The 18,635-nt window shown below is 39.7% G+C and overlaps 1 protein-coding gene across 3 annotated transcripts; it reads right to left on the reverse strand.

Moving 5' to 3' along the window:
* Positions 1 to 2,515: 2,515 nt before the first annotated feature.
* ppp6r2b (protein phosphatase 6, regulatory subunit 2b) lies at positions 2,516 to 17,440 on the reverse strand. Of its 3 annotated transcripts, none has more exons than XM_026176070.2 (26): positions 17,302 to 17,440; positions 15,872 to 15,942; positions 15,611 to 15,766; positions 15,385 to 15,483; positions 14,852 to 15,038; positions 13,687 to 13,824; positions 13,516 to 13,581; positions 13,255 to 13,367; positions 13,054 to 13,167; positions 12,719 to 12,839; positions 12,129 to 12,290; positions 11,814 to 12,047; positions 11,632 to 11,696; positions 11,430 to 11,545; positions 11,223 to 11,308; positions 11,040 to 11,117; positions 10,844 to 10,941; positions 10,698 to 10,755; positions 10,429 to 10,550; positions 10,151 to 10,320; positions 9,872 to 10,028; positions 7,540 to 7,619; positions 5,749 to 5,959; positions 5,543 to 5,566; positions 4,717 to 4,842; positions 3,154 to 3,336 (listed from the first exon to the last, which is right to left on the reverse strand). In XM_026176070.2, exons 3-26 carry the CDS (start codon positions 15,736 to 15,738, stop codon positions 3,303 to 3,305), a joined length of 2,787 nt encoding a protein of 928 aa, XP_026031855.2. In that variant the 5' UTR covers positions 15,739 to 15,766; positions 15,872 to 15,942; positions 17,302 to 17,440; the 3' UTR covers positions 3,154 to 3,302. The 3 variants fall into 3 exon arrangements, with proteins under 3 accessions (XP_026031856.2, XP_026031855.2, XP_026031853.2); XM_026176068.2 differs by having other exon boundaries at positions 7,540 to 7,622; XM_026176071.2 differs by lacking the exon at positions 5,543 to 5,566 and having other exon boundaries at positions 2,516 to 3,336; positions 7,540 to 7,622.
* Positions 17,441 to 18,635: the final 1,195 nt, after the last annotated feature.

The raw sequence follows: 18,635 nt of genomic DNA on the forward strand, positions 1-18,635 counted from the left end.
AACTTCACACCCATTGTTTCTCAATAAAGTTCGGGGCACACACTGTGCAATACAGCGAATGCCCAAAAAGAGGTGAACGAGGCTAATGTGCAAACTTAATGGCACTTAGAGATGAATGCAACGTACCATTATGCATAATGTGACAACATACCCGTAGCTAAAACACTCAAACTGAAGGGGGCACACAAACACGCATTAAATACACATACACACAAATGGTATAGGCCAGAAGCACTGCTTAGGCTTAGTGACGGGTGGGATGCCATATTCTGACCATGTGAACAACCCTGACAAACGCAGCCCTATTTTTCCTCTTTTAACCCTGACAACGAAGCGGTGCTAGCTCTGTGCAGTTTCACTTCAAACGGCTCAAAGCGGTGAACAGATGAAAGCAGAGGAGGAAGAAAGAGCTGTGATCTAAGACTTTCTTTGACTTGTGGCATTCTCTTCTCCAGCTAATAACTCCATCACATGATTCACAAAGAAAAAAAAAAAACATGAGCAATGGATCAAACAAAGGCTGCTTCAGATAAATCTACACCTCTAAGACCACTGCAAGAAAAGAGGCTACTTCACAGATATGAAACCCAGTTGTACACTGGTGGGAAGACACACTTTGGCAGAAAGCATTGAAGAAAAAACAACAACAAAAAGATATTCTAAAGTGTCTACGTGATTCACTCGTCAAGTCAAACATTCCCATCGCTCTGAGGGAGGGAATTACGTAGGGGCGCTTAGCGCCACCAAATTAAAAAACCAAAAACCAAAAAGTGCTTCTTGAAAAAGTGCTTTTAAAATAAATACAACAATCTCAGAGAATCGTTCCATAGGTAAATGCAATTTAATTCGACTCCTACCCTGAGAAAGAGAGAGACGAGGAGAAAGATGACGTAAAGGATGACTGTCTGGCACACACAGATTTTAAAGGATAATTCAGTACAACTTGGGTCACGTTTTCTTACGTATTGTGTTGTTTAATGTAATCTGATTATGACCAGACTGGATTAAACCGGTTAACTGTTTATAACAAGCATAGATTTGATGAAGCAGGAAAGATCAGACAGCTAACTTAATGGCGTGCCACCTCAGTGAGCACTGATGGTGTTGCTGCAACTAATGTTGACTTTCATTACCGACTCAAGTTCCCCCCCCCCCCGGAATTCTCGGCCTCTAGCAGTTCTATCGCACCTTTTTCTGCGTCTTGCCATTGCTCCACTTGTGCAAGAATGTGAGTAATGTTACACATTCCTGCAAGTGGCTGCAGACACTACACTGATCGACAGGAAGAACAAGACTGCTACCAAGTAAGCAAGAACGTAAACAATGCTGGATTTGAAATATCTACCAATGAATTAGCATTGCAAAAGGAAATGCACTCCAGACGTTTCTTAGAGAACAATGGGTTTTGGTGAATGACACCTGAGGTCACAATATTTCCTTTGTAAGTAAACTCCACTGGGCACCTCTAATCTGCCAAGTAAATTTAAGCGTTTTGATCTGACCGGTCTTTTGAAAATCCAAAATGAAGTTAAAGCAGGAAATGGAGCAGCTAAATTAGGCAACATTAATTTACCGATTATAAAAACCTGTGCCTAATGTGCTTCTGTTGATTTATTATTGCTCTAACAAACACATTTGTTCAGATCCAGTTTAAATTAATCACCGTTGTTACAGTGGAAACACATGCGTACACAAACGATATGATCAAAAAGCAGTACATGGACTATTTTATTGTTTATCATAATTTTCCCCCTGAATTTGACTATTTAAATTATGCAAAATGGGTTTAAAATTGATACAGGGTGGAAATAAAGAAAAAAAAAAAAGACCCAAGTTGTCATTAACAAGAATCATCCTCAAAATAAACAAAATGGAAGACGTACCGTAGACGACCACCTCGTATTCACAGCATGCACACTCCTAAACTGCCATGTAGGAAGCATGTAGCAAAGAAACATGAACTGATGCTGGCCTATTAACCGAAACACAGACATCATTATTGCCTCATTTCGACAGTACGACACACATACGATACACACATCGCAACCTGCAAAACAACCGCCTTGCCGTACACTGGATTTATTCCAAAAATAGATATGATGTTTATATATATACTGTTTACATTTATATTACGTTTACAGATTACCAAGAAGAGCCACAACCTAATACAGGTTCAAATTTCACAATATTACATTTAAACAGCTCTGAGGGTGGTATGAACTTATACGTGGGCTGCCATTTTTTTCCTTTTTTTTTGCATCTAGATATGGTTGTGTACACTTGTGTGTGTATGGCACTGTGTGTCTGCGTGTGTGTTACACAGGTGTGCTTTCTTTCTATCTGCATACCTCTCCTTTGACCTGAGAAACGTACTCTGTACCTCAGACAGAGCTCAAACACACACGCCGGCACACACGTCTATACACATGGACACAACAGTACACACACGCGCGCACACACGTACCCCTAAACTACTTGAATCTTTCAGGAGGAGGAAGTGACACACGCGAGGCCCCCAAATCCAATGCTCCAAACTAACAAATAGAGAGCACTTGCGCGTCATGTGATCAAAGGAGATAAAAACTTACTTGACTGAGAAATGATCAGATAAGTCGCATATTTGCTATAATGACCTGTCTGCCCGGCACGAAGACTGAAATGTTGTACACAAAATGGCAGCTAGCTAGCGCTTTGCAAGCATCTTGGCGTCTGTAATCTTGGCTGATTATTTGAATGCTTTTTGTTACTAAAGTGTAAACAGTCAAATGCTCTCCTAGAAAACAGAAAAAAATCCACTGGACCATATTTATACCTGGAGAGCAGACAGACCCAAATAATCTGAAATCCCGGTGCTTAATTTAATAAAATGTCAAATTTCAGAATAGGGTGTTTTCTTAACATTAAAAGTGCAGCTGGCACATCAGTAGATCCTGACAGATAAAGGTGTTTACATTTCCAAGTTTAACGGGAAAGAAATTCATCTTGAAAAAGTTCGTATGTAACACAGTTTGCCTTTGGTGTGCCTGGCACAATGAAATGTTTTTCATAAAACACACAATTCTTTTTGAAGCGGTTCATTTATAATGATGTCATGAAGGCGCATTAGAGACATCACTAGTACCCATGTGTTGATTTCTGGTATCCATTATAAATACTGCTCGAGCTCTGCACTAAGGATCTTCCATTCACTTACACGTCTTTTAGACACAAACGAGGGTATTGATGGACTGCTAACAGGAAGCAAAGGTGGCGTGGCTGTGTGTTGAATGATCAGGTATGAAGTGTGTTCCTGCACCACTTCGTTAGGCCGGTCCATTAGCGGGGGACTGCATCTCTCTGTCAGTTAAAAAAAAGAAAGAAAAAAAAAGAGAGAATTCAGACGAGTTGGTTTCCTTGTGGCTACTGTTGCTATGCATGTCAAACGACACTGGCCCATTCAAGTTTGGAAATCCAGCTTGTTATCATTACCTTAGCACAACACCAAGGCTTTAGATCCAAAACCAACAGGTAATATCATGATGGGTGTGTACATCTTTTATGTACAGTCTATTTGTTCACTAGCCCATATTTTCACCTAAAGGAAGGAGAGATGATCTAATAAAAATATTTTTTTAAAAACTGACAAGAGAGTAGGAAAATGGACTATAATATGCACTGTGGCTGCAAAGAAAATTCAATTGTAAAGCTGCAGAAAAATCTTAATCTTGTGAATTCATGACCATCACAAATGCACCATTCCTTGGACTCTACAATATGTGCTGCTGTTTGTTTCTAACATGGCAGCTGAACATTATAAACCTTTACAAATATAACCTTACAAACAGTTCTTACATTGTTCCACACATCCTCTTATGGCCTCCCTGTAGTTTTTTTGCGAGATCAAAGTGAAATAAATTTGATTTGTTGAATACGTATTCTTAACTAACCTGTATTCTATTAATTGATTTTCCAGCTGTGCAAAGGGGTCATTACAAAAGATTAGAACCAAGTATAATTTAACTTATGCTTATATATTTTACAAATCTTTAATTAAAAAATTTAAATTAATTTATATATTTTCTGCATCGCATGGTGAATACATGTAATAACTTTGCAACTGGGATTTATTCAGTGCTCAGCAGGTTGCATGTGTACAACATATTCCTTCAGCATGTAATCTATATTGCACTTGTGTCACATGTGACACGTGTCTCTAAAGAATAGATCTTTAAAAAGAAAAATTTGTACCATTTACATACTTCATAAACTTTCATTTGTTCCAACTGTAATTTGGGGTTCAGTAACTTTTACTAAAGAAAGAAAAACTGCTCAACTACAGCAGAGTATCCATCTACAGCCTATGCAATGATGCTGTATGTTGTTGTATGACAGAAACTAAATTATTCAACAAAGAGGCCAAAAATCTCCCATTTCTGGAATTGTAAATCACCACAACAGTCCTGTAAGTGATGTAAAATTGTTTATTTTTGGCTGCCCTGGACGTAGATAAAACATTCATGATTTAATACTCCTTAAAGCTTCTAAGAAATGCAGCCAATTAGATATGACAGGTTACACCTCTGTTCTTGAGGTCAGAAATGTGCGTAGGTTGTGCGGTGACTCGTCAAAGAGCTCTCACATAAAGAGGTGCTTTGACAGGGATGAATCACTGATGCAATGTTTGGTGATCTCATCCCTCTATTCATCTCTATACAAAACACACAAATGCAAACTTACTGTGTAACAGCAGCTGCCTGGTTAGCCGAATCAGCAGTAACTGGGCTGGAACTGTTCTCATGTTGCTTTCCTTTTTCACCTTTGCCACTTTCTTTATCGTTAGCGAGCCCTTCCACTGGCACGTCGCTGAAAAAAAACAAAACAAAACAAAACAAGAATTACAGCTTTAGCTACGAAAACAAGTGACAGCTGAACTGAGTACTGTAGATGCTCCTTTCTGCTGCTTGCTAAATTGTCTCCATCTGCTCTGATCTGTGGCCTCTGTCCCCGCTGTCCACTGAGTTCAGATTGGACTTTAACTCCAGCATGCTCGTTGGTGCACTGTTAGTAATTTGCTAATGTACTGGTTTGTTAGGATGTTGATAAATTGGATAGGTGGCAACCTTTATTCATAGCATGCTATCCAACAGACCGTTAGTGGTGAGGGTTCTCTGAATGAAAAATCATATCGAGCCATAATGTTATGATTAAAAATAAAACCAAAATATCACATCATTACAATCAGCACTAATATGCTACTCTTCTCTCATCATTATACTGTATAAAACAAGTAAGGTAACAAATAGTCAACCATCTTTTCTTTCATAAATGCACAGTGAATTTCTGTTATATTTGAGAATCACAGAGAATACAGAGACTCTACAAGTCACCAGGTTGGAGTTAGTGGATTTTCTTTTTTATGAATTAGGCTTGGCCTGAATTATGCCATAAGGAATCATTACTCCTCATCCTGTTAAAGGCAACAAGCAAAACGCATCTTAAATCCTTAACACAACTCCAGGAAGCATTCCACACTTCAGAGCACAGGACCTCAAGCACAACATACCGTCTGACTGCAGGTCTGAATACTCTGGAGTCAAGGGGAGATGAGAAAGGAGGGAACAAACAGGGGGAGGAGGATAATCAGAAAAAAAGCAGAGAAGGGGAAGCAAAATTGTACAGGAGAGCAAAGGGAAAGGAGGGCTTTATCAAAGCCTGGCACACTGGACCAGACAGAACAGGATCTCCCTATTTGTGTGAGAGAATGTGCACCTGCTGAAGACTGCCCTCTCATTTTTGGCGTCAACGGTGAGCCGGATGGTCTCCTTGCCAGCACCTGTGGTGATGGTCTCTGTGGTGACCGTCTCACTGGATGTGGATTCTGTCTTTCTTTCTTCCTCATCGCTGTCGGAGCTGCTGGAGGAGGAGCTGTCTGATGCCACTAGTGGTGCTTTCCTTGCCACGCAAACACTCCACACACACGCTGTTGAGATTAACAGGAAAGAAACAGTTTGTAAAATTGATGCATGGTTATCTGAAAAGCTTACCTGCCATTAGGGCTGCTCAATTAATCGAATTTTAATCACGATTACGATCTGGGCTTTCAACGATCATTAAAAATGACGGAGCCGATTATTAGCCCCTCCCTCATTTATCCGCGACACCTTAAAGGCCGGTCCGTGAAAATATTGTCGGGCATAAACCGGTCTGTGGCGCAAAAAAGGTTGGAGACCGCTGATTAAGAGGACCCGAGGGAAGCTCGGAAAGCTCGGAAAGCTAAGCAGAAGTTATTTGGAGAGGAGAGTGACTGCTGTTGGTTGAAAAGAGAGGAAAAAAAAAAAAAAAAAAAACTTCAGTGGTGTTGCACACTATTTTATATTATTTTTTAAAGTCATTGTTAACCCTTTAAATCCGGTCAGAGCAGCATGCTCCGTTTTGTGTAACTATTTTTAAATCCCTGTAGAACCTGAACCACGTAAGCTAGCGCAATAATTTGTTTTGCATATGAAACCGGAGGAGTTGTACTTACATCTTATGCCATCAGCTTGTCCTCGGTCACGGTTTCCTTCCACATAAAGCTTTGCAAAAATTGCATAAAAAGCGCTTGCAGGAACAAAAACATAATATTCCAGAAACACGCTTTGCCGATCCGATCAGCTGTTCGTAACACTTCCCACAGTGAAACAGACGTCAGCGCGAACTGTCGCATGTCCGCCATTTCCTGGCCGAAACCGGAAGTGACGTCATTTTCGCAGAAATGTAGTTTTTTTTACTTGTAGGCCTTAAAAACATCTACTGGTCATGTTTGACTTTTCTGAATAGTTTCTGGGATGCTTGCACTGCTGGAAATAGTTTATTTTGATGCGCATGCTGTTTTCTTTGCAAATTTGCATCATAGGATTGTTTTTTTTGTTTTTCCTGCAGTATATAAAAATTGGTGTATCTCCAAAATAAAACTATGAAGACACTCAAAATAAATTTCCTGTTGTTGTAAACTATTTTTTGCAACTTTATTGTATTTAAAGTTTTGAGGGATAAACCTCTTAAATTTCTCCAAGTAGAAATATATGTAAAAAAACAAAACAAAAACGATATAAATTTTTTTGTAGTTTATTGCACTTTTTTGCAATTAATGTAGTTACTATGGACTTAATGCATACATATTATTAAAATATGGGCTATAACAGTTATTTAGCAACTTGAAATGCTCCCACAAATGGCACTACAACATGTAAAAAAATAATATAAGCTCTGGCGGACTTGGTTCTATGGTAGGTCTTAAAGGGTTAAATAAATATCGTCAAATAATCGCGATCTCAATTTCAGTGAAAATAATCGTGATTATCATTTTTGCCATAATCGAGCAGCCCTACCTGCCATAAAGTTAACCAACTGACTGATAGAGATGTTAGAGGCCTTGTCATTTAGATATCCTTCCTGTGGACCATGATATATGGAGTTGAATAGAAATACAGTGGAGACTTTTTACCATTTCTGTAGTTTTTTTATGTTTGAGTGAAGTGTTACAAAATATTCACAGTCAGTCATTCTGAGGCTACTTACGGTTTTGGTTTGGTTTGGGGATGTCTGATCCACTGAGCTCTGAGTCCACAGGTGAGCTGCATCTCGGGCCTGTTTCAGAGCTGCTGGACATAAGTCACACAAATAATAAAACAGAGAGAAAATGCACTGCATCTAATAAACTACACACACCCTTTGTATGTGGAGGTTGTATTTGTTTACCTGTGATACTTGTAAAATCAGATGCAAAATCAATGACTAGGAAAAGGCACTCAGTTTGTTCACAACAGCTAGCAAAGAACACAGTATGGCACTGCATGCGAATGTAGAGTAGATAAGATAAGATAAGATAAGATAACCTTTATTAGTCCCACACGTGGGAAATTTGTTTTGTCACAGCAGGAAGTGGACAGTGCAAAAGTTATGACGCAAAAATTAGAATACAATAAGAATAAATACAGTACACAGCTGTACAGAATAGAATAAAATAATATACTATATACAGTAGAATAAAATAGAATAAAAATATACAATAAGATAAAAATAGAATACGAATGCTATATACAACTGAGTAAAAATACAACGATGCCAGAAAAGATTATTGCACTTAGTGTTATTGCACATGTGTGGATGTGTGTGTTTGTTCAGTTAAAGTCTTTGTTGTGGAGTCTGACAGCAGTGGGGAGGAAAGACCTGCGAAATCTCTCCGTCCCACACCGTGGGTGCCGCAGTCTCCCACTGAAGGAGCTGCTCAGTGCTGTCACAGTCTGCTGCATGGGGTGGGAGACGTTGTCCAACAGGGATGACAGGGAAGCCAAATCGCATAAACGATTTGTGTTCCCCACAACAGCTCAAGCTTTCAATGATTTAAACTAACACAAGTTAACATGTTAATTAGGGCTGTTCGATATAACGATATATATCGGATGACGATATAAAAACGTCTATCGTTTAATTTTACGCTATCATTTGTTTCGTGGTGTCGCAAAAACTGTTTAGGGCAATATTTTTTCATCGTTTTGATGGTCACTGTAGTGGCTATATTAATTTCTTAAAGTTCTCTCTTTCTCTTATATTTAATATAACCACACTACAGACAGACAAGCGCCTGTTTTTATGGGTTGTCCTTAGCAACAACGACGGTAATGCCATCGCATGTCCGCTTGTTTATTTTCCACATAAACCTTTCACAATAAAGCTCAAGATCCTGTTGAGAATTTTCAAAAGAAACTGAATCACGTGAAAAAGTATGCAGAGTATTGACGGATGAGAAGCAAAAAAAAAAAAAAAAAAAAAAAAAAAAGAGTCGTCAGGTGCTAAAAAATAAACCTTTGACTCAAATGTTAGAACAGGCTTTCCCTGCAGCACGCCGTGCAATAAATACTCACAAAGAAAACGGCGGCCGTTACAACTTATGTCTAAAAATGTATAGCTTCATGCATCGGTTAAAGCACTCGACTCCAGGTACATGACGCCCAGCTGGAGACACTTCACCTACACGAGATTCACAGAATTTACAGAAAATATTAAATTTTTTGTGAGTTATATCATTATCGGGACAATAGATGTTTTATATTGGGATATGAGATTTTGGTCATATTGCACAGCCCTAATGTTAATCTAACAAAAGTTTTAATGTTATTAATCTGTACTGCCCCACTATGCTGTAAACAGTGACCCTGCCACTAATGACAGATGCATCAGTGTTGAAAGGCTTATTAGCTATCACCTTTGATAATGAATACCTTGTCTACTTCACCTCTTAAAGAATCCACCAATCCAGATCAAAAATCCAGAGAAAAGTAATAAAGTCTCAAGAAGATATAACATCTGTAAAGCAAAGCTCTGCCTTGGACTTGCTGTTTATAGTGATTGGAATAGCCTACAACAGAATGTGCACTGTATGGAAAAAACCTTGATATGGAAAAGATATGGAGAAGTCCATATCTTTGTTTTTTTTTTAAGAGCCGATCTAAATAGTTTCAAATAGAAAAATTATGCACAGTGTTCAGTGTTGGTGAACATATCCTAACAATACTGGTCATGTGACTAAAATGGTTTGTCGTTAGTTTTGAACACAAATGTTCTCCTTTGCACTACCACTTCAAAAAACGTGTCACTGGGCAGGGAGGAAATTTTGTAATGTTTTTAAAAAAGAAAAACTCATGGTTTTTAGACTTTTTTGCACCTTTTTTTTTAGTTTTACTTCGAGTTTCCTCTGAAAAGTACGTCTTTCTATCATAGAAAAAATTATGCCAAATGAGCATTTCCTTTAAATAAAATATTAATCATCACGAGATATATAGTCTTATAATTTTAATTAGATGCTTTTTAGACAATGAACTCTCCTTACATATAATGCACCCAAACTCACCAGCAAAAAGGCTGAAAGTCTGTGAACTTGGCCCATCCCTTCTCCTCGGCCTCTGTTGCAGCTGGCTGAGACACTGGAGCGTCCCAGGCTGAGAAGCCCGCTCCTGCTGCAGGAGCCTTTGAATTCACTTCTCCAAAGTCTGCTACCCATCCAGTGCCTGAAAAAACAAACAAACAAGAGCATACATACATGACATGTGACACTTAAAACCTGCTTTAGACCTAAAATACAACTACGGCAAAACAATTATACACGATTACACGATATATCATATCTCACTCGTTGTTGCCTCGGTCTGGTCCGGACTTGCAAAAGGGTCCAGATCATATTTAGGGTCTTCTCCCTCGTCAGAGTCTGAGTCTGCTGCTCTGCTGGAGCTCTCACAAGTTTCTGTCATGTCACAGGTCTTACTGGTTGCTTGGCTTTGGGAGGACTGTGACCCACCAAACCTTGAAACATATGAAATTTGCACGGAATACAAAACCATCATTTTGAAGCAAAAATAATGATAATAATAAAGATGTTGAGAGCATCTTTATTTAAAGCCATGTAGTTACCTGTTCCGGGACTTGGCTTGTGTTGCATAGTTAATCTCCTTCTCCTCCCAGATGTCCTCCTCCTCATCATCAAAGGGCTGAATCCTCTCTTTGGAACAAGCCTCAAATACAGCTGTGTTAGCCTGCACAAAAAACAAACAAAATAATTAGCTGTCAGGTTTGTTTTCTGAGCTTCAGTGCCTAAAAACAAAAAACAATGTATAGTTAAGAATGAACAAAAATATTTACAGCCTAAGGAAAGAAAGAAAACCCCTTTAAAATCAACTTACACTGTCATGGCCAGCATCAATATTGATATTAATCTCTGCAATCCGATCAAAAGTTGCCCTGCAAAAAGAACCAGGATTCACACCCTCCGCACACACGAGTGAAATAAGAATAAACCATCACTTGAGAAAAATGTCAGCTAATTTACCCAATGCTGTCATCATGATCAGTGAACTCCTCATCATTAAAGCCAAACTGATCCACAAAGTTAGCTGTCATCTGCTGGATCTGGTAGTCTGAAAAGGCCTAAAAACAGATCATAACAAATATAATTACAGCACAAAAGCCCATAAGAGAAGCAAGAAATATTTTAAATATGTGCTTATGTGTGTGTGTACGCATACCTGCTGTATTGTCAGTTCTTTGGGGAAGGGGCTCTCCATATCATCCTCTGAGGAAGGACGAGGGTTGCCAGTGCCAACCTTAACATGGAAAGATCAACACTTGTGCAGTGCTTAAAACTCTGAATGTGTGTGTAATGAAAAACAGGTTCTTAATTCTACAGATGTGCACGAATTAGGATTTACCAGGTCTATGGTGTTCTTTCTGTTGGTCTCAGACAGCGTTTGATCTACAAAGGTTTCCCAGCGCCCTCTGTAGTCCTCTGGCAGCTCTACATGCAAACACACAACAGCAGCATTATGAAAGCCATAAGCCAGTTTGGTGTGATTCGTGGTAGTTACTGCTTTCTTCCACACAGAAATGAGTCCATGTGTCCACAAACACATACACACCTGCAATGAGGCTACTGATCTGGGTGTGAACCGGGCCTTTCTCCAGATTGTGCACCACTGTGTTGGCGATCCTGGTCAGATGCCCCATGTAGCCTCGTCGCATACCACGATCTGACCTGAACAAATAGATATGACACTTGGAGAAACCCAGAGATTACCGCCAATTGCCACAAATTCATGTAAAGATCTCAAAGTTACTTACTGAATTTTATCATTTCCTTCCCAAGCCTCTAGAATCCTTTGGACGAGGTGGCAGTGCTGAAACAACTTGGGAAACAAAAACATTGAGTCAATCAGTTATTTATTTATTCCGAAAGAGATGCCACATTGCCCATTCTTGTAGATCAACCCTTCTACTTCACAAATACAAGCAGAGACACTCACATGAGTCACCATTAGGTTATGAGCAGAGTTTTCAGATCTGTCTGATAGTTCAGAAGTCGGGGTCTCGTTCAACTCCTGTTCTGATGCTGCATCTGGATGAGGCTTGACTTTTTCCTGGGTAACCAAGCCAGGCTGAAGTCTCATTTCGTGGGCACAGGGCCGGACGATAGCAGCAACACAAAGCTCCACTTGGAGATGCAGAAAGTTGTTCCAGGTGTACTTGAAGAACAGGTCCTGTATTTTTCAAAGGGGTATTTAACACGTAATGTTTTCTCAACATAAATAAATTGTCAAAAGTGCAGCAGATTTTCTCACCAGAAGGAGGTTCAGTGTATTGAGTCTGCAGAGTTCCTGTGCTACGACTGCGTGGCTAGCAGAGCTGGTATAAAGCAGAGAAGCCACTAGTCTGGCTACGTGCAGACGCGTGTTCCCCAGCGGTTCCTCCAGCACACCCAAAGTCGTCAGCATAGGCTCTCGCTACATGGATAAAAGGCAGAGGAATTTGGGGAAACACGATCTAGAGGTTTTTGTTTTGTTATACAGGTCTGACTACTGTACAACAACGGCATGTAAACAGCAGAGACTCAAACATACCTGATAAAGAAAGAGGCTGGTGGAGCAAGCAAAAGAAAGCCTGCGTCATGCAGCATGACTTGAGCTAAAAGAGCTTGCACTTTTATACTGGGCAATTTCATCATTTTTGAAACTGAGCACTAACACCTTGATGAAATACACAGGGGATTCCTGATTTTCCATACAAAATGGAATGTATGTGGACAGACTGAATTTATTGATACCTGATTTCCTAAAAGCCCGTTCTCACCTAGGGAAACGCTCACACAACAATCTTAAATACCCTCAAGCGGCTACATTATCATTCATCATAGAAAGACTTGTTTATGTACCTTGGGTGGCTCCAGAAGTAGCTGGTGGAAGTGTATCAAGTGTGGCTGGATGGCCAACAAAATACTGCTGTTAACAGTGTAGCTTCTCTCAAATCCCTGAGCATCCATTACACCATCCACCCTGCCATAAAGACAGAGGAACAAAAACAGAAAACTCAAAATAGATGTTGGGAAGGCTTAATAAATAGGGATATAAAATAAACTTTAACAAATGTTTAAAAAGAGATTAAAATGCCCAAATTTTAAATGAGAAGGCTTGTCAGAGAGCTTTGTAAAGAGAAACTTAGCTGGAATAGCTTCACACTGTTAGAAATTGTTCGAGGTTTCTCACTTACACAGGCCTCCTGATCTCCAGTAAGGTCAGAAGAACCTGAATCCCGTTGACGATACAGCTCTCAGTTCTCTCTCCTGAGAACATATTCTGCAATAACTGCTCCACGCACTCCTGCCTGTATAAACAAAACGGAGTACATTAGTATCGCTGCATCCTGTTTAGAGAGCATAAACCTGCGTGCATGTGAGTCTTTCCAACTTACGATTCAAGCACAGTCAGCAGTGGGTCAGGCTGTGAAATCTCTTGGAGCTGGCTGGCCTGGTCTCTGCTCAGACGAATGATATCACACAAAGTCTGCGATGCATTTGACTGCCTCTGTGTTGGGCAAAAATCAAACAAACAACAATCACATCTGGACACTCAGTCTTATGAATGGTTTCGTTGTGAATAAAAGCAATGGCACACTTTTAAAGACCAAAATAAAATATTTGTTAAATTTAAAAATTATGAAATTCTCCACTACCTCTTCATCCCTCTCAGGGTGAATGAGCTCTATGAGTCTCTGGGCCAGTTTTTGTTCATTCAGCCACTGTTGAGAAAAATATTGCTTTACAACTAGACAAAAATAATAATAATTTAAAAAAAAAAATCAGATTTATGTGAAATTCTGAATGTGGGTCTATTTGTCTCGTACAGTAAGTGTCTCCAGTCGTAGAGGCGGTGGCTCCACACAGCTGATAAGGCGTAGGAGCACATCCATCATGGCTGACGTGTCAATATGCTTCAGGACCAAGGAAAGAAATCCATCCTTCTTCTGCAGGAAACTAATCACCTAAACAGTACAGAAAGCAGAGAAAATACTGATTATACAAAACAGGAAACTGAAGAATGGGATAAGGAGCTTGCTGTCAAACAAGTGGTATTATTTCTCAAGACTGACTCGCGCTGCATAAATGTGACACTATTTCCCAAACGATATACTGCTATTTGAGCAATACAACTTGAAATGCAATAAAATCTAACACTGTGGGTGACACCGTAGTACAAAGACAGATAAACCATTATACACACACACACACACACACACACACACACACACACACACATAACAAATGCTTCTATTACGCCATCTTCCCTGTGCAATATTTGTTTAACTTCGTTGGAGCAACTATAACCACATAATTTCAAGTATTCTGATTCAGATTCAGTTCAATTATGATTCAATTCATCATGAGCAACTGTTCGGGTTGTACTCTGTTTCACCCGGTGACAGCTGCCCCAGTGACTGTCCCTTATGGTCATGATATAGGTGAGATAGTTGCCTTACTTAAAGTCTTAAAAAGCTACTCTAAAAAATCTGAAACCCCACATCAGAATCAAATGAGCTTCTATTCACACACACAAATATATACAAAGTTCAGAGCAAATGAAATGTAGAGGTAATAAGCTTTCTTTATGTTTTAGTTGGCTTAATACAAGCAGGAATGTTAGCCTTAAATGGAAGACTATATAAGCTGCAGTCCAGCCATTCATTTTTGAGTTAAGTTGTTTTGGACAATAATGGTTCACTAAAATAATTCCCTTCTGATACGGGACAGTTTTGATTATGTGTTGTTTCATAAACAAGCAATCTTACACTAAAATCATCAACTCGGACACTAAAAGGGTAAAATAAACCATGCATGTTGGCACCTCAAAAGAAACAGAATTTTAAAACAATTTTGGGTGAAAGTACATTTTTTGTGAGTATTTTCCATTAACTTGCCTCAGACTTATTAACTGAAAACAACATCACAAAAATGTAACCGTCATCTTTATTAAGCATGCCCTTTTGATGTAGCGGTGTACGTGTGTGTTACCTGCTCAGTCTTCCGTGTGATGAGGTTCCCAATAGTTTTGCTAAAGAAGGATGCCAGGAGGGGGTTAAGTGGGGATGGCTGCTCCAGGAAGGCATACAGGCTTTCCAGGAGTGGCTCCTCATTACCCAGCTTATCATTGATCACTCCCACATCACTTGTCAGCAGCTCACATGCTATATTTGGATACCTGTTGTAAATGGCATGGACATATATTGCAGTAAAATGATGGAGGAACAAAATTATTGCTATATTTTCCACTTCAAAGAAAAACAAAACAAGATAAAATTATCTGGACAGGACTTTCATTGGTTTGCTGGCAACCGGGCAATTAAATAGTTTTGCTAATTTAGGGGAATCATTTCTGTTCTTTTAGTCGGATTAAAAACATTGTTTAAGCAAATCTGAATCCTCTTAAAATCCAGGCTCATCTACAAAGTGGCTGGTAACAGATATAATGTAGTGCAGCACCAGGAATATATTTTTACCCTGAATATAATAAACTACATTAGAATATTCTACACAACAGCACCTACTTGAAGCGCTTTGTCTCCTCTACACCAGTAGGAGGCTCTGTAGTAATCAGTCGAACCAGCTCCTGCATGCTCTGGTCTTGGCACAAGAGCACAAGAAGCCTGCAAAACCACAACGGTGACATAAGATGCACAACTTATTAATTTAGTAAGCATTACAGCAAAGGTGATTGATTATGCGAAATGTGGTAATAATTTGCAGCTACACCAAAGTAGACATTAAACAGACCTCCTGTTTTGGGCCTTGCACTCCTGCAGCACATCCTCCTCATCCATGAGCTCAGCGAGAGTGACATCCTCCTTGTCCAGTAAAGCCTCCAGATGAGAAGATGTGTGTAAATCAAACTTCCAAAACATGACTGACGTCACCGTAGCATACACTCTGCTGTTGAGCAAAAGAGGATGTGGTGCGGAGATAAGCAACAGGATGGTGTAGAATGCATGCAAAAGTTAATTTTTGATTTAGTTTAATTTATTTATGAATGCTTACATTTGGACAAGGAGAAGTATACTCAGTTGGATCTTGCTAAAGAGCCATTTGCCTCACAGACACTGTGCAACCTGTACATCAGAGACAATATTCATTTGAGTATAGCGAAGGTGGAAACACACCCACTTTACTCATTCTAAACACCAGACACACCAACCCAGCAGAGTTGCCTTCAACCCAAAAAAGGGAAGCAGCAAAATGAACAACAAATGTTGGAGAATCATTTACAGTAATATTGCCTCTGCCTTCTTCAGAGCTAGATGAAGGGCTGAACTCAGGCTAAGAGGCTTGGACTCCTCTCTGGAAAGAACAGGAAGCAATGCATCTGTAATTGAGTTACTGCTGCTCATTCGTGTATTAACATTAACCACTTTGCTTAGGGAAGGGACTCACACATGCACTTGCATCAGCAAAGAATGACTGGAGATAAGAAAGATGCACACACTGACCCTTCGGTGACAGAAATGCCTGAGTATGGGAGGTTTCTGGGAGCTAGCAAACTTGAGTCTAGGTGTGGTGGTGATGACAGCTGAATATTGTAAGAGGCAGGAAATGTTGCTTGCTTTGTTAAGGCTTTAAATATTCACCTAAAGCCACCCCACCCCGCAAACTAAACCAAATCAGACCACACTTTGTACGAAGCATCCATCATGAGTCCATTATCTCTTAGATGCAAACACATGTTTACAAACAAACTCTCGTCAACGCGAGAAAACAAGAGGGTAGCGTATCGTTTTACAGCACAAAATATGGCTGGAAATAACTTACACATATCTAGAGACCATTAAAAGTAGTTGCATAACATTGAACGGTGTCGGAGTACGCCACCCTTGTGCACACATCCCTTGAACAAACACGCAGGGGATAAACAAGTGTCTCGGGAATCTGGGTTTACAGATTCGTCATTGCCATCTGTGGATTTTAAAATTTAATACAACAGCATAACCGTGACAGGCCTGCCAAGGCGTCCTAAGAGCAGCTGTAAACGGTTACTCTGAGCTGTTAGCGGATTTTAGTTATAACAGGGTAACAGTCAAGTCAGCGTGGAGCCGTGTTAGATAGCGAATCCGTGCATTTAACTCCACGTTAACTTATCTCCTTTATCACTGTCTCCCTTAACCACTTTCACTTACCGTACCTTGACTGCAGATCGTAAAGCAGCCCGCTAGCAAAGCAAGCAGTGCCACAGTCGAGTTGCTAACACCCCCCCCCCCCCCAAAAAAAAAAATTATTATTATTTCTTACTGGAGACAAACCACATTCAGATTAAAGCTAATATAGGTCAGTATTTATCGCCGCTGGTGAGCTAGGTGGTCGGACGACGTGCTCCTGATTCAGACCTAGCTTGAAGTCACCGTCTTCTGATCGCTTGCACAGGCTTTACGTTGGGCTACACATGTTTACCTCCCAAAAAGACATACCACCGTTACCTTTGAGCCATTGTTTAATCTGTGGACATCTGGAAGCTGAACTGCAACTCGGCGACTTTGGTTGTCAGGTCACTCGGAGGCCCATCGCAGCCTATTCAGGGCTGCGCTGTTAGCTTAACGATACTACCCTTTCCACCGGCTGCAATGTCATTTACACAGCCGTGTTACTCAGCGGCTAGCTCTGCTGCTGCTGGGAGGGCTGTGTTGACACGGTGTAAATTATTATTCAGGAGTCCAAAGGACCAAATGGGGAAAAAAAATACATAAAAATAGTCAGGTTTGGAAATCAAAATGGCGACTACCTAAAACCTAAACGTAATCAAAAAGTTCGGCTGTCCATCAACTGTGTAAACATCCAGTAAGTCCATATTTATCTGCTGTCATCAAGCACTGCAGCAACATTTAACATTCACATCCATGCTCTCAAACATTTTTTTTTTCTTTATGAAAATAAACACTTTAAGTTTAAAACTGGGGTGAAGAATGCAATAATGCATACATGAGCATTTATTTAATATTGCAGGAAAATTATTTAGTTGTGCACGTAAAGTAAGCGACAAGTGCAGGGACTGTCTTTTCCGGCTTGATTTTTTTACGAAAACTCACACCTGAACATGTCCCTGTTCTACCTGCACATGAATTCCCACTGTGTAGGGTTACGGGTCTGAATATTCATTAATTATATTTTGTCTTAAGCTGCACCGTGGAGCTGTATCACAGGGTGGAGTCACTTGTTTCAGTATGCTTGTTTCAGTTTAGGTTTTATTGCTGAAAAATGTTTAGTTTTGCTTTAGTTTATTATGAATGAACGAGTTACTCTCATACAAGCTTTCTTTATTCTGCTCTTAAGGCAATTTAAAAGCCACGGTTGAGGAAATATGCTGCACACCAATCTGTCTAGTAACTCAGTTTCTTTTATATTTATCATACCATTGCATGGACTGGTTTATGTGTGCATATAGAATGAGATAAATATACAGAAGAAAGGAGAGGGATAGTCTGCATTGTGTCAAATGCAAGAGTACTTGGTCAGAATGTGTTATGGTTTCCTTCTTGTGTTGTGCAGGTAGTCATTCCTGTGCCAAAGCTCATGTTTTCGGTTCCTTTGTGCAGTATGCTCCATAAGTTCTTTTTGCTCGTGGTTTCTTGTATATATAGTCTGGACTTTCGTTGTTTGTTTACTGGCTTCTTTTTTAAAAGAAGAAGAAGAAAACGTTATCAGGCTTAGAGCCACTTGTAGTTATTAAGATTTAAGTCTAGTAAAAGCAGAAGAAAATGCATGAAAGGATGGAAAATCTTCACACTGACTGATATTTGATCAGTGATCTTGTTAA

Source organism: Astatotilapia calliptera, chromosome 7 (assembly GCF_964374335.1).
Source record: "Astatotilapia calliptera chromosome 7, fAstCal68.1, whole genome shotgun sequence".
Classification (NCBI taxonomy): domain Eukaryota; kingdom Metazoa; phylum Chordata; class Actinopteri; order Cichliformes; family Cichlidae; genus Astatotilapia; species Astatotilapia calliptera.

What these genes read in the sequence shown, in the direction of transcription:
- ppp6r2b (XM_026176068.2), bottom strand. Translation starts at nt 15,738, where the DNA reads ATGTTTTGGAAGTTTGATTTACACACATCTTCTCATCTGGAGGCTTTA. An exon ending in TACGACTGGAGACACTTACT is followed by an intron (nt 13,582 to 13,686) that starts GTACGAGACAAA and finishes TTTTCTCAACAG; the next exon opens with TGGCTGAATGAACAAAAACT. An exon ending in CCCCAAACCAAACCAAAACC is followed by an intron (nt 5,960 to 7,539) that starts GTAAGTAGCCTC and finishes TAATCTCAACAG; the next exon opens with CGTGTGTGTGGAGTGTTTGC.